Genomic DNA, 26,390 nt, shown 5'->3' with positions numbered 1-26,390 from the left:
TTGACTGCAGCTTTGACAATGTCCACGTCTGCATCACCTGATGCGGTCATAAGATTGATAAGTCCTTGTTTGTTGCAAGATCTGGAAAGGAAATCATCCTTTCTTCCCACAAACTCAGTCTCTGCATTGAAGTTAACGACGGGGTGAGTGTTTTCACCACGTCTCTGATGCGTATTGTCTTTGATGGAAGGACCTTCGCTATAACCAGTGGTGGAGGGAGTACTGAATCTCAGTACTTAAGTAAAAGTACAAATAACCAGAGACAGTTTGTACCTTGGTCAGTGAGGGCGCTGTGTCTAGCGACCCGTGACTTACAAAGGGCTGGTTCAGTTACTTTGATGCTGAGCTTCGACAGTATCCATACTGTCCACTACCACAAACAAGGCCTGGCTTTTAAAAAAAGTCCTTATCCTAACCAGCATAAAACGGAAATATGTTGTTAGAATCTAAATGCGGTTGGTTTTATTCACGGGTGTATTTTAAGACAGTTTTATTTTCTACAACCATGGGAGCGTAAGCAAATAAAGTGTGTGAAGCAGCGAACATGGGGAGGAGATGTGAAGAGGTCCAGCCAAATAAATAAGATATGATTACGCTGCCTGGCGGAGGAGTAAACGACGCTGTGGAGAGAAATAGATGGCACCTATGATTTAAAAACGTGAATAATAAAAAACAAACATTTTACCATTACCGAGGGTCAGCAGCGCTGCGCCCGGGCTCTGGAGCACCGAAACCGGCTTGGAAGCTGATGAAGGATCGGCGGTGCTCCATATATATATCTATAGCAACCAAACTTCACTGGTGAGACAAACGTGTGACGGTCAGGAAGACGTTTTGGCAGGTGGAAAAACTGATCAGAAAATGTAACGGAACGTTGTAGAAATGTAGTGGAGTAGAAAGTATAGATAATTGCTGCAAAATGTATGCACTATTCTACTTAAGTACAGATACCTGAAAAATGTACTTAGGTACAAAGTATTTGTACTTCGTTACATTCCACCACTGGCTATAACCATCAAAAACCACTGTTGCTTTACCATAATGGCGTATGGTAAAGTCTGCATATGACACCGTAACTGTCACCCTTTTTCCATGCCAAGCGGTGAACCAGGGAGCCACCGTCAAGAACATAATACTCAGTTGGTGGGATGGAATCCAGGACAGTTTTGTTAGATTTCTTGCTTGAGAACTCAATGACTGTCTGTGCTAGTTGGGGCTTGTTGGCTTTACAGAAGATTTCCTTGCCTACGAACTGGGCTGCAGGAAATGAGCAGAGCTCATAGCTCATTACCTCTTCCAGTCCAGGATGGTTTTGTTAGATTTCTTGCTTAAGAACTTAGTGACTGCCTGTGCTAGTTGGGGCTTGTTGGCTTTACAGAAGATTTCCTTCATAGCTCATTACATCTTCCAGGGAAAACTGTCCAGTTTTCGACATGATCAGGAACCGTTGGAACAACAAAGCAGGATCAATGGTTCGATCTTGGGCAACTTTGATGGTGGTCATCTGCAAGGGTTTTTGCCCGGTCTTTCCGTTTGAAGGATATTCCAAAACGGGTTTTCCAATCATCTTTTCAATGATCTCATTGCCAACAGTCTCAAACTCACGCACATTCACCTCCTCTTTGGCAACACCATTTACAATGTTTCTCAGAGATGGGTCTGGAGAGAATGGTGTGCAAATGCTAAGCTTTTCCTTGATCTTTTCTAGATAGTAGGTGAGGTCATTGAATTCCTGCATGGCGTTGTTGTATTCAGATGTGATGGGTGTAGACATGGTCCACAATGCTCGCATTTCTTCAGTCATTCCACTTCCATGGGTCAAGCCTCCACTGCTTTTCAAGGATCGCATCAATGTCTGCTCGATGACAAGGTCAGAGCTAAGGCCTGCTCAGTACTGGTTAAATAACTTTTACATTTAATGTCAAGTCTGTTTTTAAGCAAAAAAAGGGTATGTCCAAAAACACATAGTCTACTGAGTAGGAGTTACATGACATAGGCTAAACCGTTTACATCTCTGGTTCAACCCAAACAACCTTACAGTAATCTCACAAAATCATGTATTCCATAAGTATGTAATCATGTCAGCGCAAATTAGACAAGTCCAATGGATTCATAGACCCAGACAACATGGGGTTAGACACCAAGATTACTTGGCTAGGTCAAATATTGAAGGATTTAGGATTTTTTAAGGGTGTCCTGCCCATCTTGGACGGCATCTTGAAAATTACACCTTTCTAGTGGTCAAACTTTGGTAAACTTTTAGTATGTTATTAAGGACACCTAATACTACAAAAACCAGCTGAGAAACCTTTTGTTAGAATTTTTTTTTCTTCATATATGCAGCCGCCTATTGGTCTCTAAAAACAAAAGAGAAAAATGTCAATTTTTTTCCCCATGAGTCAAAGGTGACATCATCAATGTTCTTGTTTTGTCTGGCTAAAATTTGCCAGCTGTTTATTTTTGGCTTAAAAAAAACAGAGTTCAAGTGCTCATATTATGCTTTTTGTTTTTTTCCCTTTCCTTTATTATGTTATATATCTTTCACAGGGTGAAAAGAGCAGCTGCAGCAATGTGCAGTACAACAAAAATATGTTTTTTTGAAAATTAAACCGTGTAAACCTATTCTGGTACAACCTCTAAATACAATTATCAACCTGAAAATGAGTATAATATGAGCACTTTAAAGTATTAATTATCAAAAGTTTTGCAAAATAGAATGCCGATCGACTCGTTGATTTACCCACTACTCGTTGCAGCTCTAAAGCTAATTTGCTAAGCGAATTAGCATCATATATCAAAAACAGATGTTCAACAAGTTTGTACAAAATAGCCATGTCTTCTTCGAAAATCCAATAACAGCAGCGACACTGACAGACAGCCAGACGGTTTTTTTTTTTAACTGTTTGTTTGATTTATTCAGGAGAGTAGAAGGGTAAGACAGCATAAGTTAGACTGTACATTGAAAGCTTGTCTATCTGAAAATAGCAAACTGGGATCTGAATTACTTGATATGAGGACATCAAACTGCTTGTGTGGCATTGTTTAAAAACACAGTATAAAACCTTTGTTAACATGATTGGACAGTAGAGGCAGATCTTGGAAAAAGGAGGCACTAAACATCAGTATATTTGGCAGACAAATTGCAGAATTATTCCTGACACGATTACACAAACATTTCTATAAGACACTGGCATTAAGAGAATCAGTCAGTCAGATCATGATTTTTTTTTTTTTTTTTTTTAACAATAATACCACATCATGGCTGTGGAGCAGTGCTATTGCATAGTTTGGACTATGTAAAGGTGACACTGGTGTACTCGCACAGGTATTTACAACCGACACGTAAGAAAAAGGCATTTCGTTTTCTCAATTTTCCACCAGAAAAACACATTAGTGACAGTAATGTCAGATTCACATGACATACAGCAGCGCTGTGGAGGAAGGTCTGGCAATGAGAGGCTAAGCGATTTGTAACTTTCCAAAAAAAAAAAAAAAAAAAGGACTATTAAGTCCATTTGACTTAGTAATTGGTCAGGTGTGTGTGGAAGCGTGAAGCTAACCAGGGCTCCCGGGTCTCTTTTTTTCATTCCTACCGCCCCAATTCTATGATTCATGGTTTCAAGACTGTAAAGACATGGAAAAGAGAGAGGGTTCTTGGAGAGAGCGGGCGAAGGTTAGTGTGATTGAGTCTGGAGAAGGCTATGGAGACAGGCTTCTCACCCTGCCTTCCAATGGGGAAGGAACACTTTAGGAGTTAAAAAGTAGCAGTGGACAGCCGAAGCCAGCAGAGCCACCACTGGTCTGTCTTTGCAAGACAGTTTGGGCTACATTAAAATAAAAACAGTTAAGCCAAGTGCTTTTGGAAGGATGTGGCTCCTTTTTGCGGCAGGCTACAACTCAAAACTCTGAAAGCCTGCGAGACTGTGGAGCCCTGATCTTTAATGACATGGGAAATGTGACATCACAGAGTCTCCATTAAAGAGCTGCGACAGTCCCAACAGCATGTGGGACATCGTCGCTCACCCATCTGCTCACGCTCCTGTGTGACAGTATACTGTCTGTGCGCTGAACAATCCAAACCATGTTTGTTCAGTTTGCAAAGGCCATGTCAGGGTCCGGGCCTGTTTCTGCTATGACTTCATGGCGCGCGTTTGTTTGTGGAACAACAGGCTTTTTCTTCTGGCCTGAAGTCATTACATGACACAAGGGTCTGGAAGAGGCCGAAAAAAAAAGAAAAAAAAAAACACACCGTGTGAAGAAATCACCAAGCTTTTGACAGAGTCGTCGGTCAACTTCCTCTTTGAGAGTTGAACGTGCACACAACAAAACTAGCCATGTGACTTCGCAGCTCCATGCTAACGCACACTGAGTGACAGTAGGCTAAAGATCCTCTACACTAAAGATGGTACCAATGGTATGAAACGGTCCACACTTCCTGTCTCCTAAAGGGGCGTGGCCTGGTTTGAACGTGTAGTGAACGTCGTGTGGATGGATGAAAAACTATATTTGAATAATTTAGTCATATTTGCTTTTGCTAACGTTAGATATTTACACAGCTAAAAGACATATTTAGCATCACAGAGATGAGTTTTGCTAGGGCGTTCACGGACGTTAGCTGACGTTAGCTTCTCTGTGTTGCCAGATCTGGTGAGAGTTTGGTCCTGAGACAGAAACTGGTCTCAAAAAAAGTTCATTTTCTCCTGATGTGTCCATCTGAAAAATGCCATGTTAGTGTCAGAATGTTCTGGAGGATATGTGGCTTGTGAGAAATGGCTCCAATATTTACTTTGGTGACTACGGGGCGAAAGAATCGCTCATAATCTGTGTTCACGTTCACTTCTCCCGTTGGAATCAACACACTCAGGACCTGCTGCTAGTCTCCTAAAGAGGCGTGGCCGTGGCGGAGCCCACGATACACAGATACAGGAAACTACTCCGAGTTGGGGCGTCTCGGGTCTAAACCGTCTCCGATTGGCTACTTGTGAGTTTGGCGGACAGGAAGGACTACACCGATGCAGCTCGGGGGACACAGGTGCTCCCATTTGTCTCTCAAGTATGACTATGTTCCTTGATGCCTACGTGAAGAGCTGTAGAAAAATTATCTTACCATTGTGCAAAACATCCGTGTGTTTTGGAAACACGCATGCTTTTTTTTTTCCTTCCATTGGCTTCCATTCAATTTCCCACAATATGAAAATGCATTAACAGACATTTGAAAAATGCCTTTAATTGTGTAATCCATTAAGGTGACCATGGCATCTGCACTCTTTTTTTTTTTTTTTTTTTTCAAAGTAACACTTTAGTTACGAGGCCATGCAATGCAGACTTTTCAAATGGCACGTAATGTGAACAATGACTATAAATAACTGTTGAATTACACAACAAGCAAGTTTTAAGAGTCCGCCAGATCATTATTTCATATACAGAAATCGATGGAAACCAATGGACGTCTGAAAAATGGCCATCCAGAATTTATAGAACCATAGTTACATTTCTAAAGGTGCTGACACACCAGAGACGGACGGCCGTCGGTTAAAGTTGGGCCAACAATGAGCGAGAGTCGCTAGGGTGGGCATCGTTTGGATTTTAACAAATCGGAATCTTCCTTTCGATTCCGATTCTTTAAGGGGTGGAGTTGAAACGGGTCACATGCTTATTTAATAGATGAGAGGAACGTTTTGATTCAATTGTGATTTACAGTTTTACCGCTTTTTTTCGACGTAAAATTAAAGCCAGACTTCAGAGCGCCGCAAGCGCCTGGACGTACGGTGGTCGCTACGGAAACCAAAACTTAGTTGCGTTAAATTTGGAACAGATGATCGTCGGTGCTAGTCGAACACCCTCAGCTTTTTTTTCTCCGGGCCGTTCCGACATGTTGAATCAGCGCCGGAGCTGTCGGTGAGAGAAATCACTCCGATTGGCTGTTCAGTTTAAGCCAATTAGGGCACGAGACAAAAAAACAGAAGAAAAGAAAGCAAGCAAACGATTAGAGTCAAGAGGGCGCGCGCAGAAGGCCTCGGCGTGGAGTCATTTCCTCTCACGCAGGTACAGAACGGACATGCTAGTTGGCCCATTGTTCTCTTTGCGGTGTGTTCCAAGTGCGACTTTTTCGTACAAGACATCGTAACGTCGCGTAAGGGGCGACGTCGAAGTCGGCCTTTTGCCGCCTGCCTAGTGTGTCAGCACCTTAACTCTTGTTCAGTCATTTGAAAAGTGATCGATGCACGTGGGACGGACAGTAGTGGGGTCGTTACTGAGATCCTCTCTTCCCCCAGGTTCTGATGGTCACCAGATAGTTTGTAGTTTTCACCTGGGTTTCCTTAGAGGCTACGTAGGCTGCGTGTGAGTAAAACTCAAGCTGTTGCAGCGCCTGTGTAGACAGCTGATTAAAAACTGGGACAGAAGACCAAAAAGCGAGGCTTAAAAACGCATCCAGTGTGGACAACAGGTAAGACAGAGGGACACCGGGCGGGCCATGTTCGAGCTAAAGCAGGGTGTTAATTCAGTCTTTTGAAGTAATGAGCTGCCATTAGCGATTACAACACAACTATAAAAGACCCAGGTAAAAATGTAACGTAATATATCTATGCTGATGTATTTAGAATGTGTTCCCCCACACAAACAAAAGACTCTGCCCTTTTTGTTAAGACTGAAAACAATAAAAACTGTTCCTGTGAATCTGGTTTAATGAACCAGTGGAGCCAGTTATCTGCTGGGGCGCGTGGAGGGACTTTGGTGTTTATGGTCTCAACTCATCTGGAGGAAGCTGAGTGATGGGACTTAAACCAGGCCACCAGACGCCTGCTTCCGTTTTGAAATGAACACCGTCGAAAAAAGTTAAAATAAAAAAAAAACACTCATGGTCAATGTCATACATACATACAAATCTGGGCGGGAGGTTACATCAGCTGTTAGAAATGAGAGTGCGCTTGGTTGTGAGAGTTACATACTGACACATTAGACATGAGAGGAGGTGTGATAGAGGACCATGTGAACTGTACAGAACCAGTAGACAGCAGACACCAACTGCTCCTTAGTGACATACAGGCTGGCTATATCCCTTTTTGTTTTGAACATAGGATGCATGGATGGGAGAGACAGACAGAAAGCAGTAACGGGTACCTTTTAGAAAATAAAAATAAAAAATAAAAAATGTCACAAACACTTAAGGTGGTCTTCCTACTGGGAGGAAGAAGAAAGAAAAACAGTTTTCCCTTCTTCCTCGATCTCTGGTGAGAAGAAACCGTCAGACCGGGATGTGGAAGTTCCACAGGGCTTCAGTATAAATTTGTCCATTTTCAACCAGGACCACAACATCCAGTTTGGTATCAACATGTGGTATCTAGATTATTTCATTTAGATAGGGACAAATTAATTGTCTGTCCGAGGACGTGGGACTACATCGAGCATCCGAGCCAACAGGGGCTTTTTTTTTTTCTTCTTTCAGTGCGCATTTGGAACAAGTCAAATGCAGATGTAGTTATCCAGACGTAGATACAGATCATATGTTAGTACCAGGTGGATGGAGGGGGGTCATCATTTTGTTCGGCTCGTCGGCCCTGGTTGAAGATGGGCCGCAGTTCTGCTTTTTTCAAAGCGCGAGGAGTCTTCTCTGCTGACGCAGACATAGAAAAGACACCATGAAATCTTAATTTGACCTTAATTTTCAGATCACAGAGGAGTAGGGGTTCACAGTGTGCCCTGAGAAACAGCAAAATACAACAGGTCGCTAGATTAACCCGGCAGTAGCTACCCTCATAGCGCGGCGTTTCATTTTACAAGTGGTCATGTATCCAGTTAAGTGTAACAGAGTCCATCGGCAAATCAACAAAGTGTAAAATATAAGTTAAAGAAAAATGCATAGCTACATACAGTATGTTCATATATTAGAAAAAGAAACAAAATTATTAGAAAACTAGAATTAGGCGGACTTTGGAACAGGAGATGATGCTATATATATATATATATATATATATATATATCTGTGTTCAGGCCAAAACACACCGCCGCTCAACGCCGCATATCAAAACAGCCGCCCATTATTTTCAATGTACAACCCCCACACCAGCAGCAGATAGGCACGCGTCAGAACTCGTGGGCGCCCCGCAACACTTCACACCACTGTCCTATTTCCAGCCTCGCCGCCCCTAATAAAAAAAAAAAAAAAAAAAACATATTTCTTGCCCACGCTTGTACATCCCGGCTCCCATGGCAGCTGGACTTCCTCTCCTCACCTCTTGCTGCCGCTGGCAAAGAACGGACGAGGAGAGATAGTCGTTGAGGTCGAGGCATATCCTGAGCCTCACAACCCGCAATCCCGTCATTATGGAGACAACAGCAGAGAAAAAAAAAAAAAAAAAAAAAAAAAATGTCTGGCAGGAGCCAAGTTTAAGTTATGGGTTCAAGCTTAATGATTTTCAGCTAAAGGCGGAGGTGGAAGAAATGGTCAAAGTAGTAATGAAAAGTGTTGCCGCGCTGCAGCGTAACGCTACCTGTTTGGTGCTAGGGACGGCCCGTCGTATGACGCGTGGCGGCTGCGGCGGCGGTGTGCTTTTAAAGCTTTTGGTTCCACTGCCCTCAGAGGAAATGCCCACAGTGATGTCATTACCAAGCGCCAGTGGAGAGCCGATGTAAAACCAGAGACAAAACAAAAGGAGCTCGGAAGAGGAAGGCAACACCTGGCAACAGTCGCTGGAGACGGTTACTCAGTAACACCAGTTTAAAACAAGCCCCTCCCACCTCTCCTTCACTAGCAACAATGGTCAGAGCAGCATAGGAAAAAAAAGGTGTGTGGATGTGAATTAGAGCAACACAGTGAGGAAATATGGGCGGGGGGGGGGGGTCATTTACAGTGGTTTACAGTGGTTTGAAGGGTGGTTGGGGCTCTTAGCCAACAGGGGCTTTCATAAGTCATAGTGAACACGCTCAGTAAGGCAGAGAACAAGCGTGGGTGGGGGGGGGATGGCGGTAGTAGTGGTGGCTTTAACACACAGTCCAAGTTCAAAAGTGAGGAGCCAGTCAAAGTCAAGGAGGGAGGCCGAATGGGTAGAGGGACACCGCCGGCTCCCCCTTACGGTTGAGGGGAAAAAGGCGGTGCGCCTGCCTCGACCCATCCCACCTCCGTCTCCCCGGCAGTCCTCTCACTGCAGCATCAGCTGCTTGAGGTTGTCGTGCAGGATGGTGTCCTTGACGTCGCGAAACACCAGCCGGATGTTCTCCGTGTTGATGGCCGTGGTGAAGTGGTGGTACAGCGGCTTCTGCTGCTGCTCGCGGCGCTTTTTGCGAAAGCACTCCACCAGGAAGCGCTGGACGTCGGCCAGGCTGGCGGGCTCGCCCGAAAACTCGGGGAAGTAGTCTCTGATGGACACCTGCTTCACCTTCTCCTCCAGCAGGTCCGTCTTGTTCAGGAACAGGATGATGGAGACGTTGCTGAACACGCGGTTGTTGACGATAGTCTCGAAGATGTTGAGCGACTCGCTCAGCCGGTTGGTCTGCCGGTCCTCCATCAGCACCTGGGGGTGGGGGGGGGGGGGGTTGAGAATGAGATTTATGTGCTGAGGTTAAAGGTGACCGTGATGGTGTGTGTCTGGTATCGTGACTATACATCGCTGGTATGTTGAGGAACGCTGAGGTCATTATTAGGAGAAAACGTCTGGTACCTGAAAACAAGTTCTGGTACCTGCAGCTCTTCTCACTGTAATGTGAGCCATTTCATCCAGAAGAGTTATGATGTGGAATTTTTTTCTGGATGTGTGATGTCCTGCCCTTGAATTAACTGTGGGCCTATTTGAGTGGAATGCATGGCTACGTCAATTCTAAAACATTCAGGAGTTGTACGCCCAGGGTTTGTGTGGCTTCCAGCTGACTCACCTGGTCGTATTCAGAGGACGAGACGAGAAAGAGGATGGACGTGACCGAGTCAAAGCATTCGAACCAGCGCCGCCTTTCCGAGCGCTGGCCGCCCACGTCCACCATCTTGAAGGGCACGTTCTTTATCTCAAAGTTGTACTCGTGGATGCCCTTGGTGGGCTTTCTGGCCAGGAGGATGTCCTGTTGGCTGGGGAGGTAGTCCTGCAAGCACATTATCAAGATTGTATTATATTATTTTGACAGATATTGGGAGGAAAACTGCAAGAAGTGTTTGAATCTATCTAAAAACTGTGATCTTTGTGTTGCAGATTGAAACAGTGCAAACCCATTCTCATGCTGCTGCTTTGGGGACATCCCTATTTAACACCGCATTCCTGAAATACCAGAGTGCATAAACACATGTGGGGCTTCAAGGAGAGAGTCCGTCTTTGTGCAAATATGATGTAACATTATGTAAAATCACATTGTGTGTGCGTGTGACTAGGCTCTGGCTACACCAGATACAAATTCATAACATTCCAGAGGTGCTGACTCATCGTCGCTTAACGGTGACACAGACCATGCTAGCGCGCACGTACACAAACGCGCTCACGAATAACGGATACGGCTTAAAAGGTCTAGGAAAAACACAAACAAATTACAGATCTTTCGTGTTCAAGTTCATCAGAAAGGTGTTCATGCACAGCGACTTCAACAGCTTGGGTGGTTGCTCATGAAGGCTCCAGTTGTAGGCTACAACTACCAAAGGAAGGGGCATGTACCAGTCAAAGGTTTGGACACACTTTCTCAATCAAGTAAATGGAAAAGTGTGTCCAACCCTTTGACTGGTACTGTGTGTTAGCTTAAAAATCTGGATTTACATTTGATTTTAGCATGGAGGATATAGGGGGGAAACCATAGACTCTATAAAATATGGACAGTCTCCTTGACGACAGGTTTGTGAAGAGCCAAAAATGAAGCTGAAAATGGGCGGCCGAAAACACACCAGCCTAAACAAACGGAACCAAAGCGCGGCAGAGTTTGTTTGAACTGCACCACACAGGTTAGGTGTGATCAGGGGAACCCATGCCCGCCAGACTGGAGCCGGTGCTGCTCACTAGTGCTTGCAGGGAGATAAAACCAACACCAGGGGTTCTGCAGGTTTCACCAAGTCAACTTTGAGACCTTTTTAAGACCATTATGAGTTCAATTTAAGACATTTTTCACAACATCAACTGAGCCTTCAATTCAGTTTTTTCAAGCCAAGTATCACTAAACTTCCACTTCCCCAAAGCTGAAGAATAAAACCTGTTTCATGTCTGTGGTACAATCCGGAAGAGACTCGCGCCAATAACACGAAAGCTGATTGGCTGCAATATAAGTAGCATGTTGGTCTCATTTGTAGTCCTAATACAGCGAAATTATATTTGGACTAGCGGAAGAAAGAACTACAACACCACAGAACTTAAATAGAAAATAGCATTAGAGGTAGCGTTACATGGACGGAGGAAAAATTAAGACCTGTTTAAAATTATTTAAGACCTAGAACACAATACTTCAGTGAATTTAAGACATTTTAAGGCCCAACATTTTGAACTTTTAGCCTTATTAAGACCTTTTAAGACCCCGCGGAAACCCTGCCACACGGATACTCGTTACTTTACATTCTCTGGTGTCAGAAATGAATTAAGTTCCGATGTCACATAAAGAAATCAGCCCCACCACAATTTCAAAAGAAGGTACAATTGTTTCCTAGACACTTTGAAGCACAAGCCCATCATTATAGTTACATTACAGTTTTTATAATTGAATATAAACTCATTCATATACCGTATTTATGAACAATAATATCTATATGGAGGGAGATATATTTTAGTGGTTTGTTGGTAGAATGCATGGTCACATGGACTCATTTTTTGTAGCTGTGAGTGATTTAATGTCCTCCTTACAATGCCAAACAAACTTTTAGTTTTAGCCAACCCAAGTCATTAAAGACTGTGCCAGAAAGCACTGAATATTCCCCAACAGATGAATAGTGTTATAGGGATTGACTTTGAGTCATTTGTAATTGGCTAAATGGATGGGTGAAACTATTAGCAGTCTGGCTATGTATCATTTCCTGTTCCTTCTTCTGTTGGCTGATTTCAGCAGGCTTTTGAATTATTTTTTTTAATTTATTTATTATTTCAGGACAATGCACATTTGATGAACATGTACAGAGGTACACGTAAAAGTGCCAGATCGTAGCCCAAGGGCTAATTTCCATCTGTAGTCCATTCATCAGGTAGATATTACAATAAAAAGGACAAAAGATACACAGTGTGTATACATCCTGGATTGGCCAAACCAATGCCAAAATTGCTGTTTTACTGACAAATGTTGTCACAGTGTTTGTCTTTCGTAGCAGTACCTACAGTGTTGACCTCAGCGTGTCAGCGTGCGGTGTCAGTGAGCTGTGCTAGCAGGCGGCTACATGGAGGAACAGCCCCGTGTGGAGACATGACCGAGGACAGGAAGACACCGCTTTCACTTCTCTTTTCAACAAACTAGCCACCAATCTGCTGCATCAGCCGCCCTGCCTGCTGGGGATCTGTGATTAGAGGAGCTTCTGAAGAATGGGTGGGACTTACCGTCTGTCCGAGCTTTTCCAAATTGTCCAGGAAATACTTGACTGACTCACCCTGAATGAAAGAGAGAGAGAAAGACTTTTTAGTGGCTTTTTTCCCTCAAAATTCTGACTTAATTGTCACGACCTAAATCTCATACTCTGCCCTACACACTCAATACGTATACTATTGTTCAACATACTTTTGTGTAAATAAACAGTAGTGTGCATCTTTTCGGACGCACTAAGCTGTAATTTTTAACATCACTTCCTGAGAGCCTCCTTGCCGTTGAAGACGTTGCATTGTGGGATATTTATGGCGGCGTAGTGTCCAGTATTGCATACTGTAGTATTTTACCAGAAATGGTATGCAATTCACATACTATTGGTTTCATACTAAGGTTTTGGACACACTGAAAATCTCACATATTGTTTTATCTACTAAATAGCATATTAGTATGGAATATTGGACATAGCCCATGTCATATTTCACATAAGGTTAGGTATTGTTTGGATTTTAACGATTGTGATTCCGCTCGATTCCGTTTAACCATTCTTGATTCCGATTCGTTGAGGGGTGAAAACAGATCACATGCTTATTTCACACACAAAAAAAAACAAAAAATAAAAAAAAAGTTTACACAACTCATATTCATTCATTTTCATATTCACTTCATACAGTTTATGAAACCCGTAAATTGATTTCATACAGTTGAATTTGGTTGCTGGTATTAAACAAAGATTCAATTCTTTTTTCACTGTACTGTTACTGTACCCGACTGAAATGACACAGTGTCCAACACACTGTACGTCAGGCCATATCCAATCAGCCAGCTGCCCGATCGGGCCAGTGCTCTTTTCTCTGAGACTTCTCTCCACTCTGCCCGTGTCTCTCAGCACGCTGCACAGAGCCTGACACAGGCAGGATGTAGAGCTGTAACAATTCATTGCAATTAACAATATAATTGTCACTAGCGCTGCACGATATGAGGAAAATATCTAATTGCGATTATTTTTGACTGATATAGCGATATGATTCACGATATTGTAGGGAATGATCATTTTTGTTCATCATTATTCTCATTTTCATTGAAAAATATTAAAATTACAGTTCTTTTTAAATGATTATAGTGTGATTTTCACGAGGCTCTGTACCAAACAAAGATGTTTTCTTTAGTCTGTAGGAGACGATGTGTAGGCCCGGGACGTCTCTGCAGCACCACGATACTTCATTCAGAATGGTTTGACACATATTGGTTCTTCAACAAACATTGCACCCCCCCTGCGATTTGGATATTGCACTAGTCCATATTGCGATTTCGATTAAATTGCGATTAATTGTGCAGCCCTTATTGTCCCTTTTAGTCAAATTTAAAAATATTTATTTATGTATTACTTTATAAACAAATTACATTTTTAAATGAATTCCAGGAGACATCTTTTGCTTATATATCACTGTCATGTGACCCAGATAATGTATTAACACAAATATGAGCAGAACCAAAATACATGTTGTTTGACGGATACCTGGTTCTTGGCATTTTGGATTCCGTTCTAATTTTTAACTGGATTACGGCTCCCAGCACTAATTTCACATAGCACTCTCTTCCATATTGATATTAGGCGTGAGCCGGTTACCAGTTTCAGGGTATACCGCGGTTTGAAAAAGTCCCGTTTTCAAAACCACTAAACTTTAGGTATTTTATTATTAGGTATTTATGAGTCTTCAAGGACAGAAAGTGCAGTTTAGAAATCTGTCTTCCTGCCAGTGTGTTAAAAATAAAATACATTGTGTTGTTTGACTGGCACAGTGTTGTTTTTTTACACAGACATTTAAGAAAAAAAAAACATTTTAAAGCTGTAATTGCAAAACCGCAATACCGTGAAATCGTGATATTTTTCCTGAAGGTTATCACACCGTTAGAATCTCATACCGGCCCATGTATTGATTACATGAGTACATATTGATTAGTGAACAGTAAAGAGCCAGAGGCATGAAGGGGGCGAAAAGGATAGACTTAATTAGTAGGGGTGGGGAAAAAAATCGATTTAGCGTATGTATCATTTTTTGCCTAAGAATTCCCCTAAATATTTTCGGTTTCTACGGTACTGCCGACGGCGACTACATCATATCAGTTTCCAGCAAAACTGAAAAAGCTGATCCATGAAACCTTAAACCTGAAATCCATGTTTAGTTCTTTACAAAGTAAATAAATGTCAGACTGACTGACTGACATGTGATGTGCATTCTTCTTAGAAAACAGTTTTTAGAAATGTATCATGATATATTGTCTCTAGAAGTGTAATATTCAACTTTTGTTTTTGTTAAGGAAGGAAAAGACAATCGCAATACTCAATACTATTAAATCACTGTGGCCAGGATGACTCAGTCGATAGAGCAGGCGCACATATACAGAGGTTATGCCTCGAAACAGAAGGTCCAGGGTTCGAGTCCGACCTGGGACGATTTCCTGCATGTCTTCCCCCTCTCTCCCCCCTTTCATTGCTTTCCTATCATTAAAGATGGAAATGTCCAAAATCTTAAAATAAAAAATAAAATAAATACTATCAAATCACAATATTTCTAGAATCACAACAAATGAAAATCGCAATACAAATCTAATCGGCACTCATGTATCGGGAAATAATTGAATCGGGACAAAAGCATTATGTCCCAGCCCTAGTAGTTAGATAGTTTTACATTTGGGCCACCCAAAATGTACTGGTCGCCAAATTTAGGGGCTTGGTGGCCCATGTGGCCAGTGCTTAAAAATATTAGTGTCTATCCTTGTTATTGTATTGTATTTATGCAATACAAACGTCTGTATATTTACTATTGCTATTTTCTCTAAAGCAAAAGTATTTCTTATCTATTATTATGGAACAGTTGGTAGAATACTTGATTAATAGTATATATATATATATATATATATAACGTTACCAGAAAGCTAAGCTAGGCTGTGTCTTTAGCTGGATGCTAACGTTACCAGTAAGCAACGTTAGGCTGTGCCTTTAGCTGCATGCTAACATTACCGGTAAGCTAAGTTAGGTTGTGTCTTTAGTTGCATGCTAACATTACCAGTAAGCCAAGTTAGGCTGTGTCTTTAGCTGCATGCTAACATTACCGGTAAGCTAAGTTAGGCTGTGCCTTTAGCTGCATGCTAACATTACCAGTAAGCTAAGTTAGGCTGTGTCTTTAGCTGCATGCTAACATTACTAGTAAGCTAAGTTAGACTGTGTCTTTAGTTGCATGCTAACATTACCAGTTAGGCTATGTCTTTATAACATTACCAGTAAGCTAAGTTAGACTGTGTCTTTAGTTGCATGCTAACATTACCAGTTAGGCTATGTCTTTATAACATTACCAGTAAGCTAAGTTAGACTGTGTCTTTAGTTGCATACTAACATTACCGGTAAGCTAAGTTAGGCTGTGTCTTTAGTAGCATTCCTTCTACAGACCATCACATTATTGTTTTAAAGGATAAGTTGTTGTAGGAAACAGGAAATCAGTAGTTGAAGCATGTAGAGGCGTAACAAAATGATAATACGTGCACCAACAGGGTAACATTAGAAACACCAAGGCACAGTGAGCTAACTGCTCTTTAAATCTCCGCTGCTCCAAACAGATGCTTGGCTAGCTAGACTCCCTGCAGGACAGTTAAAGATCATTATCCTGTGAGCCCACAATGTAAACTTGTGGAGAGCAGTGAGGGAGAGATGGAGGAAGGAAGGGCGTAGGGAGGCGGAGGGACAGAGAGAAGAGAGAGAAGCAACCCTTCATTAGCTTGTCTGTGTCCGTCTGTGTGCGCTCAGCAGCTGCAGGCCTGCTCCATCCCGTGAGGACGAGTCTTTATTCTGTTGCTGTCAATGCTCGTCTGTACACTCAAAACTTGTATTTTGTGCTTTTGCTAGTACATTTTTACATGCTTTAATGTAAAAAAAATTTTTTTTTCATTTTTCTCATACTGTGTCTGAATATACCTGTATTCACCTTTTGTCTGAAAATTTTTAGTGCCTATCTCTTTAAGCCTCCCTCCCGAAACTGCCCAGTCTGCTCTGATTGGTCAGTGTTTCCGGGTCTGTGCTCTCTGAGTCTCTGCGCCGTTACTGCAGCTGGGAAATAACTGTAACGTCATTGTAGCGGCACTTTCTACCAAAATATCATATAGTTGTTGTGATCACAACTGTACCGGAAGTCCTGACGGCTCGTTTAAAGGCACAGTTTCTGAACAGGAGCTGTGTGCATTGCAAAAAAAAAAGACATGAAAATCTCAATTTTTACAATATGGGGCCTTTAAGGTTGTTTTTTTTCACTTGTCTGTTCGATGCAAACTCCGAAGGAAAAAAAACAGCTTTAAAAAAACGCCAAAAGCATTGAAAAAAGCGCCACCAAAAAGCATCAAATGTCGAAAATGGAACCTTTACAAAGGTGTCAAAAATGTAAAAAAGTTAAAAGCGGCACATTCAAATCGTCGACAAGCATTCTACGACAGGGACAAGAGAACAATGACGTCATTTATGATAGGATGACGCCAGAATGGGAAAGTGGGGTTGTTATATTGCCCGACGTGGAGTTTTACTTGCCCGGGACCATTGGGCAACCCTTATTGTTGAACCCTGGGTCGGAGATATGGCTAAATCAATACACCAGAACCAAATTCTATGTGACCCACCTCTGCCCTCAACCCTTTAGACGTGTCTATAGCCTCAAAGCACTGCGCCAGAAATGCAATAAGGACATTCGGTTCCAGACTGATACATCAACACCTCGCAATGTTGGCGCTGGTCAACGTGCTTACTCACCAGCTGGAATTCTCTGCGGCGGTCGTAGGCGTTCTGGATGCCCTGGTCGGCCCACAGGGCCCGAATGGACGGCAGGTAGTGCTGAAAAACTTTGTGCTCCACCATGCCGTGACCGTTGGCCATTACCGACCGGGTGTCAAACGCCATCATGATGTCTCCGTGCCGCTGGTTGGACAGGTTGCCCCATGGGATGTGTAGCTTCTCTCGAGCATCCACCAACACTCGAATACCTGAAGCCGGAGGGAAACATGTCGGAAATGTATCGTAGTCAAGATTGTCCATTTTTCCAATACAGGCTACACTTGCATACATGGTAGATATGTGGATCTTTTAGAAAATAAAAAAAGAAGCTCATGTCACATAAAAATGTTGTTTAGAGGGGGGGGAAATCCTCCGACGTGGTGACACAGCGTTGTGTAGTGGACACATCGAGACCACCGATATCAGGCAGCGACAGGTCCCATTCCTGACAACAAAAGGCATTCTCCCTCTTTGGGCACAGCATCGTGCACAGCACCCACAGGATCACCAGCAAACTCCCAAGCAGCAGCGGCTTCACCCTTCTCCGCCTGCTGCCTCTCTCTATCCCCCCCCACCCCTCTCTCTCTCTCCATGGTCTTTATTACAGTTCATGTGTACTTCGGTGCGGTTCACATCAGGTGTGAAAATCAACTGTACCAAAACACGTGAAGTGGACTTGTATTTTACCCAACTATGAGGACTTTTAAACCGGTTATGAAACTGTCTCCATTAAACACTGATGCCACTATATAAGACAGCAGCGCAGCCCAACACGGACAGACCCAGACGCACTGGCGCCTTCGACCTGCAGTCGGGGCTCCGACAGGAGGCTGAGAGCGCCACGCCCCGACAGACAGATTGGAATTTGTATACAGTTCAGAGATACGTTTTGACTCAATGTCCAGAAGAATAAATAAAGTATTTTTTTTATTTTTATTATCTTAACATTGGCAGGGCATCAGATATTGGTGATTACCTCTTATCATTATTGTCAATTGGCACACGTTTACAAAATAACTACAAGACTACACAATTACTGATTTGACCCAATGTTGAGAGATACAAGCCAGAAGAGGTAATAATCCAGGCAAGCTAAATCATTACACACTAATTTATAAAAAAAAAAAAAAAAAAAACGTCAAAGAGAGACTCTACTACAAAACTCCCCCGAACCCTGGCTGATTTAATTTTAATTCTGAAATGACACAGACACTAACGGTTTCCTTTTCAGTTCAACCACGTCATGCGTCAGTCACTTCCCCCTGACTGAGGCTGAGCGAGCCTCTCCCACTTCCCTGTTTGCACTTGAAAAGGGAGTTAACATTTAACTGCCCCCTACAACCCCTGCGACGTCATGGAAGCCAATCACACTGGCTGTATTCGGAAATGCAGACCACATACAGGGCTTCCCCCAGTGTATTGCAAGCCTGGCGGCCCACCAGGCCTAAGTTGTTCCCCACCAGGCTTGAGCCACTGGTGGAAATTATTTCAATGTATTTTTAACTACACTATTAACAACTATTTTTTTAAAACTAGTTAGAGTGGGCAACTTGGTTGGAAACTTAGACGTAGTCTTATTTTTTAATCTCCAGTTAGCTTTGAGCGCTGACTTAATGTAGAGCCCTATGGAATCTGTCTTATAGCTTTTTTAAATTCTCAATTTTGCGATTCCGTCTATGATTCGGTTATCACTGAAAGTATTGGGCTCTACATTAATGCTGCCATCAGTCTGTGACTGGCCACCGCCGGGCCCTTGTCAAAAACACTGACAAAAGACACTTGCCACTACCCTGGGTACCTGAAATTCGGTTCCAGTACCCAACAGTACTTTTTTCGGTACAAATTATTTCAGTTGTAAAAATAATTCCAAAGCTATTGTTCCTATTTACTTAGAACATTGTTATTTATTTAGAATAAATTACACTCTAAAAGAAATTAAAACAAAAATAAAAATAAAACCCCTCCCTCTCTCCTCCCAAAGCCATCCCTACAACCTATTAAATTGAATAATTATTAATTTCTTACTCACTGTAACTTTTATTCTTGTATTTGTATATTATTCTTTTTTAGCCTGTTTTATTTTCATCATGACCGTTTTTAACTGCTCTTTAATGTTTCATGTAAAGCACTTTGAATTGCCTTGTTGCTGAAAGGTGCTGTAGAAATAAAGCTGCTTTGCCTTACGACCTCAGTCAGTCAAAATCGGCACGGCTATCTACGTCACTAGACGAAACGAAGGGGCTAACAGTAGCATGCTAGCTTGTTCTCAATGGCAAAACACTGTTATAACACACACTAGTTCACCATAATCGACAAAAGAACAACTTACATGTCCCTCGTCTGCAGGTATTCCACGCAAAGTTGGAAGTGCGCCCTCGTTTAGAAGAAGTCTCCCGGCTAATCCTGCCTTGTAACTGACCGAAGTTGTTTAAACAGCTAGCTAGCTGATGTGATCCTTACCAAGCTACTGCGCATGTGCGACTGCCAACAAAGATGTTACAGCAGCGAGAGGTCTCACTCTGTAGCTAAAACAGAGACCAGAACACAGGGTGAAAAGAGGAGCTGCAGCAATGCGCAGTACAACAAAAATATGGTGTTTTTTGAAAATTAAACCATGTAAACCTATTCTGGTACAACCTCAAAATACAATTATGAACCTGAAAATGAGCATAATATGGCCACTTTAATATCAGTGAATGGTTTCTGCTTGAAGTTTAGAAAAACTGTAACCACACTTGCAACCGCTTTACCGGCATTTCCGTGACTCGCTGTGACTTCAACAAAACTTTAGAGGTGACGTAGTTTGCTCGAGTTTACTCCGTCCGCACCTATCCAGAGAAGACAGATAAGCTTGTGCTTACTTGCTCTCAGGTACCAAAATTTGGTACTGTTTGATTTAAAGTGAATCGGTCCTCTGTAATACCGACGTAATTCGGTCGTTACCCAAAAAAGTACAGAGTTCGGTACCCAACCCTAGCTACGGGGCAAAAGAATCGCTCATAATCTGTGTTCATGTTCACTTCTCCTGTCGGAATCAACACACTCAGGACCTGCCGCTAGTCTCCTAAAGAGGCGTGGCCGTGGAAAAACCCATGTGACACAGAGACAGGAAACTACTCTGAGTTGGGCCGTCTCGGTTCTAAACGTCTCTGTTTAAACTAACTTTAACCAGCCCGGTTCTATGTGAAAGACAACAACGGCAGAGAGAAACAGACTAACTCAACATACTTGCTGTCTGGGAGTTACGGGTTGAACTCATGGAAGATGGTACCGTGCGCTGGTCGGTGGTGACGCCGGGCTTCAGAGCCGCGGGCTGTGGGTCAGGAAGACTGAGGTTTTCTCCTGATCACATGTAAACCACGCTTGGCTTGCCCCCTCTACTCAAACCCCTCCACACCAAAACAGTAACAGGAAGTTGAGAAGAGTGATATGACATTCACAATACATATTTGTTGTTCACAATGTAGTATTTGGTCAAAAATATTGTGATATTTGATTTTGTCCATATCGCCCAGCTCTAACCGGTATTTATTCAGGGTTTATACTGCCAAAACGTCTGATTTTCAGTTGCCAGCGTTTGCAGAGTCAGACTGTGACCGGTGACCATGCTGCTCTAGGGACCGGCAGCGGAGCGAGAAACCGCTGCTGTTGGACGCAGAGCTCTCCGTCCGCCGGAGCTCCGACTGCTATCGGATCAGTATTAAAATTGAGACGATTTCATAACCTGTAAAAACTCTAAATGTCTCGTATGTCGCGTTACTTTTCTCCGTGTTTTGGTACAGTTCATTTTAACACCTGATGCAAGCCATATGGGAGTAGCCTACGCATGAAAGTCACAGTTTTGAGTGCTTTAGCGGCATTGCCCCGACTCCATGAATATGCAGAGACTGTATTTCACACTATGATGGTTACATTTGCAACAACCTGCGGTTCACATGCCTGCCGAACCGTAGGGGCAGTTTGTTACTCTACATCACGGATAATTTATTTATCAATATTTCAAAATAGAAAAAAAAATACACTTCATAATGTTGTGTATTCATTAACACTATTGTATTATTGTACACATTAGCTACAACAGTAATAGCAGTTAGCCTACCTTATAAGTAAGTCACTCCTACATTTTTCAACTGAGGAGTAAAACATGCCCCATACGGTTATGCTGTGTTCATACTAATCAAATGAACTGGACTTTGTTGTCAAATGCGAAAGACCCCCCTCCCTTACTGCATTATACCATTAAATTAAAAATGTTGAATTGTTACCTGCAGAATTTTGTATAAAAATATTTGCAGTACAATAAATATCCCTCCTGTTGTCCTCGGGTCAAATTTGACCCATTTTCAAAAAGTTTCTACACCAGAAATTTGGGTTTCTTTCAACCAAATTGTCAAAAAACATAACGTGGATGGTTCCATACAACCATTACTAAGTAAAATAAATGATCAGTTCACTACTTTCATTGAATTTGGGTGTTTTATTCAATTTTATAGCGTTTGAAAAAAAAATGACCAAAGAACGTTGGAAAAAAGTGACAAAGAAACGTTGGGGGAAAAAAACACAAAAACGTCAAAAAAAAAAAAAAAAAAGACATCTACCAAAACATCGACAATAACATCGGAAATTTGTGACAACACTTTTTTTTGGGAAAAAGTGACCAAAAAGTCGAAAAAAGTGACAAAAACGTCACAAATTTTAAGTTGCATTGTCGATGGGAAGACAACACAAGGGCCATAAGGAGTCTGCACCTCCTTCCGCGCGTGCACCCCACACCCCGGGTCAGCTACCACCCCGACTCATTTCCTGGTTCTCCTTCTCCTAAACAAATTTTAGTTTGCAATTGCCGGCGTACTTATGGAGGCGGACTGGGGGTGTGTCTGTGACGCAGGACGTGTAGGACCAAAAAGCAGTGCTCGCTACAATTCTGACAGGCTTGCCTCTGTGCCCCTTCTGATGTAGAAATGGAGAAGGACACAGGGAGTAGTTTATGTTCAACTGTTCGGAAATAATTTGTTAAGACACTTGATTGTTCCGAGAAGACTATGGACATGGCTGTTTTGTTGTTTTTTTGTTTGTTTGGTTGTGAACCTGAATGTCATCTTCTGTGAAGAAGACTGCAGTTACAAAAGAGAAACTAGATGGCAGGCTATTTTGTTTAAGTTTCCAATTGACTGAAGATACAAGTAATTGTTACATTATTTGTAATTTGTAGTGTGGTACATTGCAAACAAAAGGTCAGACATTATATTGCATAAAAGTCTAGTCTAAAAATGGCATAGCAACCTGTGCTTTAAAAACAAGAAATGTAAAAATCGAGAATCGAACCGTGAAGTTAGAAACGAAAAATTTTAATCGAATCAAGGATTTGGAGAATCGGGACACCCCTACTCCCCACACACACACACACACACACACACGCTGGCCCTGCTATTTTTTTAAAGAGATCGACGCACACACCAACGCACAAGTATAAACTTCAGGCCACTTACATAGGCTACGGAGAAAGCTGTGCGTGGAGCCTCCGCAGGACCATAAATCAGGCTTTAGTAGTAGCGTGCTGCTTGTGGTGTTGTGGCTTCCCATGGGATTAATTGTACTGATAAACGGTAGAAACGCCACGGCCACACCGCTGTGTAGAGTCTGGTTGTTCACCCTCTCCACGGCAGTGTGTTCGCTTGAGCTGATCTATATTTGGAGTTGACCGGAGCTAACCGAGCCATCAATTAACGTTCTCTTCGCGCCCCTGCCCATTAACAGTAACGTTATTTATGCACTCGAGCCCGAATAAAACAACTCAAAGTTGTTTGAATGACAGAAATCTGTCTCGATGAGATCTTAACGATTTCAACGCGGACATGTATAGTACAAAACAGCGTGTTTAAAGTTATTAGGATTACCAAAACACTGATTAAAACAACCAAAATGAACATGAATTAACTTTGGATCGCCTTAGTGTAATATGATTTAACAGGGGTTAGGAGGTGCACACAGGGCTGAGATTTTATAATAACATGTAACTTTCTGTATGGATCATAGGTTAAGTCGTTAACACAACATTTCAGCTCTGGGTAATGTTAATCAGTCTTTTTTTCTTCTGCTGAACCATACATTTTATTTGACAAACCAACCAGATTTAGTTGACAAAGCACAGCTACACATCTGTATCACCTTCTAGTCTGGTGTTCAATATGTAAATATAGCCTGGATGCCAGCCGAACTTAGCCCCGCCCACAACATTTTCGGAGTTCGGTCTGGACTTGATCCGTTGTGGAGCAACTATGCTCGAACCAGAGCTGTTCGGACCAATCAAATTGTCAGGGCGGGCTGCATACGATGATGGACAGATGATCAACAGTAACGTAATCAACCACGTCACCAAAGAGCGCTTGGGTTGAATCCGTTTGAGATGTGTAGATTCCGCCATTGCGTCTGTTATAGAAGATATCGACAGTGCATTAATTTTAAAAGAGGAACAGAGAACCGTGATCACATATGTATACACATTGCCACACCTGGCCACACGACACGGAAACTGTCGCCTCTGCCTTTGCTCTGTCGAAGCCTGCATTTGACTTGCAGCTTCTGTGACGTCTGTCTCCGTTGCTCTGATTGGTTGTAGGTCTATCCAATAGAAGTGCGGAGGCATTTTCGCTCCTGGTTCGATTGAAACACGCCCCCATAATCACAGCCCAATGGAGCAGTATCAGACTCATGTTCTGACTAGAATCTGAGTATGACGACGTCAGGCTAATGTAAATAGTTAGGCTATTTCTTTCTAAATTATCTTGTTATGTAGTCTTTTTTTTCAATAAATAGTTCATAAACCTTTGTTTGACTAGTTTATTACTGAGCCCAGCCATCACATGCCGCGCCCTTACATCCTGCACTGCCCACCACCACAAGTAAATTCTGAACCTGTGGGAAACACTGTAATGGAAGCTTACCATTTATGCCAAGTAGCCACAGGAAGCTGTTCCTAATGGGGTTTTTCTACTGGCCCTTTTGGCTGCGCTGAGCCAGACCATGCCGTGCTGATTTGCATTTCAATTATTACTAGTTTTAGCGCACTGAGCCCACCCGTGATGGACCTTTTCGGAGTGGGTCCAAAACTTGGCGGACCCGCCTCCGAATGGGCTGCGGTGACATCTCGTCGAACTCGGCAAACCCTTGACGATCCCCTTTCTCCCCATCGAATGTTGCGAGACTCAACTCATGTCTGATTTATTTGTGACTATTTAAAATGGGTAAACACTTGTTTCACTGTAGAGCGGCGCCTGGATTCACTCAGCCCCTCCTTGCCCCGCTTTCCCTCTCTCTCTCTCTCTCTCTCAAACACACTGACAACGGAGCCGTCTGTGAACAGTAGGGCTGGGTACCGAATTCAATACTTTTTAAGGACCAAACCAAATTGCCTCCTTTGTATCGTGTATCTAAAAATGCCTCGTCATTCAATACCCAATTTCAATACCTAAGGAGTGAATCTCATCAGCGTCAGTGAGCCAATAAGTACGCAGCATCCTTCTACCAAGATCTAATAATGTCTGTGATTGGCTGTCTAACGTTACACGTTGTAGAGACAAGCAGGAAAAACTTGACATTACACAGAGACGGCTCACGTAGTAGGAGCTGGAAAATAAAAACAAAGATTTGTGCTGTAATGTTGAGTAATTGTTCAGAAACTAGTATCGAAGTCACAGTATTGGTATCGAAATGTTTTGAAACAATACCCAATTCAAAAATTACCAGAGTAGTGGTGTGATTCACCAAGTAGGTTTGCTACTTTGGTTACTCTGACTCACTTTAAGTCAGCAGCATGTCTGTATGGGATTTCCCACCACAATGCCCCAGGTTAATACCAAAAGTCAACTGTCCCTAAATGCAACCTGGACATTGTTGTGGGTACATCTCAAAGCAGTGCACAACTTTACCGGCTCATTAATGAAGTCAGTTAGCAGACAACACACACAGCAGACTGCTAGCTAAGTATTACTGTAGACTAGAAAGTTGTAGCAAGGCTACAAGTTCAGTGAAGGGATAGTGTAGAGGGCAGCTGAAACTACTGACCAACCTGTCCATCTGTACTGTAACACAACAGTCACTTTTCATAACCTCAGCACAAATAGGTGGATTTAAACCGTTTACAGAAACCAGACATCTTTTGAAAAAAAGCGATGATATTTAACATTGCAGCAGTTACAGCCAACAACCTGCAAACACAGTGTCATAATATGTAAGAGGACTTGTAAGATGAAGCATGGCTACAGAAAAGGTCAAGTGTTTCAGTCAACGTTAGTTCAGTTAGATAGGGCTGCCCATGGTCTTAAATGATAGGCATGTTTACAGTAAACAGGGACATTTTTTTCAAATGATTTCAGTGTCATGTTCTCTCCATACACCACAGCGATATGTCTCGGTGATAACAGCAGCCATTGGGGCAAACACTTGGATGTCAAACCATTGTGCACGTTGTGTGTGACTGAACATTACAAAAAAGATATATCTGGGAAGCTCTGAATAAACACAAACAATGACCCCACTGCACGCGCCACCGTCCCCTTCAGTCCCACCATGTAGACCAACACAAATAACATGGGCGTTTCTTGGTCGCTAACCAGCTAACCACACTAGCTTTGTCGAACACAGAAAAGTGCCTCACCGATCGGTTCAGCTGCAGCTAGCATGGCCACCAACTTCCCACTCTTTACTCCCTACACCCAAAAGTAAACGGCCAATACAGAGGTCAAAACCAGCCCCGCTTCAACATATTAAATACAACGGGTGCTCAGTGTAGCCTTACCTTTTATAACATTACTAAAAATCGTGGCTCTGAATTCTTCTTTGGCCTTCTGATCGAAGTCCTGCCCATGGATAATGCGCATCTGCTTGAGGAAAGTGGACTTGCCGCTCTCGCCTGCCCCAAGTAATAGGATCTTAACTAACCTTTTGACATACGTCTTATCTCGATTAATACACTTATCTATCTCTTTAGATTTCCGCAACTGTTCTACCTCGCCGCTTGTGAGGAGACAGTTAGGGAAACATACAGATAAAACGGAGCGGGACGGCAGGAAATCCGCCATCTTTGAAACAACTTCATCGATACAGACAGCGA

At 42.6% G+C, this 26,390-nt stretch overlaps 1 protein-coding gene across 1 annotated transcript; it reads right to left on the bottom strand.

Moving 5' to 3' along the window:
* Positions 1-2,868: 2,868 nt before the first annotated feature.
* On the bottom strand, positions 2,869-26,390 carry gna13b (guanine nucleotide binding protein (G protein), alpha 13b). The gene is made up of 5 exons (XM_031292616.2): positions 26,076-26,390; positions 17,258-17,487; positions 12,480-12,530; positions 9,871-10,071; positions 2,869-9,512 (listed from the first exon to the last, which is right to left on the bottom strand). The coding sequence occupies exons 1-5, from the start codon at positions 26,356-26,358 to the stop codon at positions 9,141-9,143; spliced, it is 1,137 nt and encodes a 378-aa protein (XP_031148476.1). The 5' UTR covers positions 26,359-26,390; the 3' UTR covers positions 2,869-9,140.

This window comes from Sander lucioperca, chromosome 2 (assembly GCF_008315115.2).
Source record: "Sander lucioperca isolate FBNREF2018 chromosome 2, SLUC_FBN_1.2, whole genome shotgun sequence".
In the NCBI taxonomy this organism is placed as follows: domain Eukaryota; kingdom Metazoa; phylum Chordata; class Actinopteri; order Perciformes; family Percidae; genus Sander; species Sander lucioperca.
The sequence above is the reverse complement of the archived record's forward strand: the minus strand, read 5'-3'. Positions and strand labels throughout refer to the sequence as shown.